The sequence below is a fragment of the Hippocampus comes genome, unplaced genomic scaffold, assembly GCF_001891065.2.
Source record: "Hippocampus comes isolate QL1 unplaced genomic scaffold, H_comes_QL1_v1.1 C16252958, whole genome shotgun sequence".
In the NCBI taxonomy this organism is placed as follows: domain Eukaryota; kingdom Metazoa; phylum Chordata; class Actinopteri; order Syngnathiformes; family Syngnathidae; genus Hippocampus; species Hippocampus comes.
In genome coordinates, this window is record NW_017827470.1 from 1 (window position 1) to 302 (window position 302).

At 56.3% G+C, this 302-nt stretch overlaps 1 protein-coding gene across 1 annotated transcript; it reads right to left on the reverse strand.

The window, feature by feature from the left end:
• Positions 1-6: 6 nt before the first annotated feature.
• LOC109508559 (stonustoxin subunit beta-like) lies at positions 7-297 on the reverse strand (the record flags this gene model as incomplete). The annotated part of the gene is made up of 1 exon (XM_019858580.1): positions 7-297. A coding segment is annotated over one exon (291 nt), but the record flags the coding sequence as incomplete, so codon positions are not given.
• Positions 298-302: the final 5 nt, after the last annotated feature.

Here is a 302-nt window from a genome sequence, read left to right on the forward strand (position 1 = left end):
CTCCACCTTCTCGCTGTCAAAGACAAAGACGGCGTTGGCCCCGTACAGGATGCCCGTGACCAAATGGGTGGCCCTGCCCTTCTCGATGATTTGCTTTTGCTGGCTGGTCAGTGGCCCGAGAGCGGGAAGAGACAGCTGCTTGAAGGTGGTGGTGGCTTTGTACTGGAAGGTCACCCTGCTCTGGTTCTTGAATTTCTTCTGGTCGTTCAGGTACTTGGCGGACCCGCCGACTTCAACCAAGCCGCCCATGAAACTCATGTTCAGAGAGGCTTCCACGTCCAACAGGGAAGACCTGGATTCCA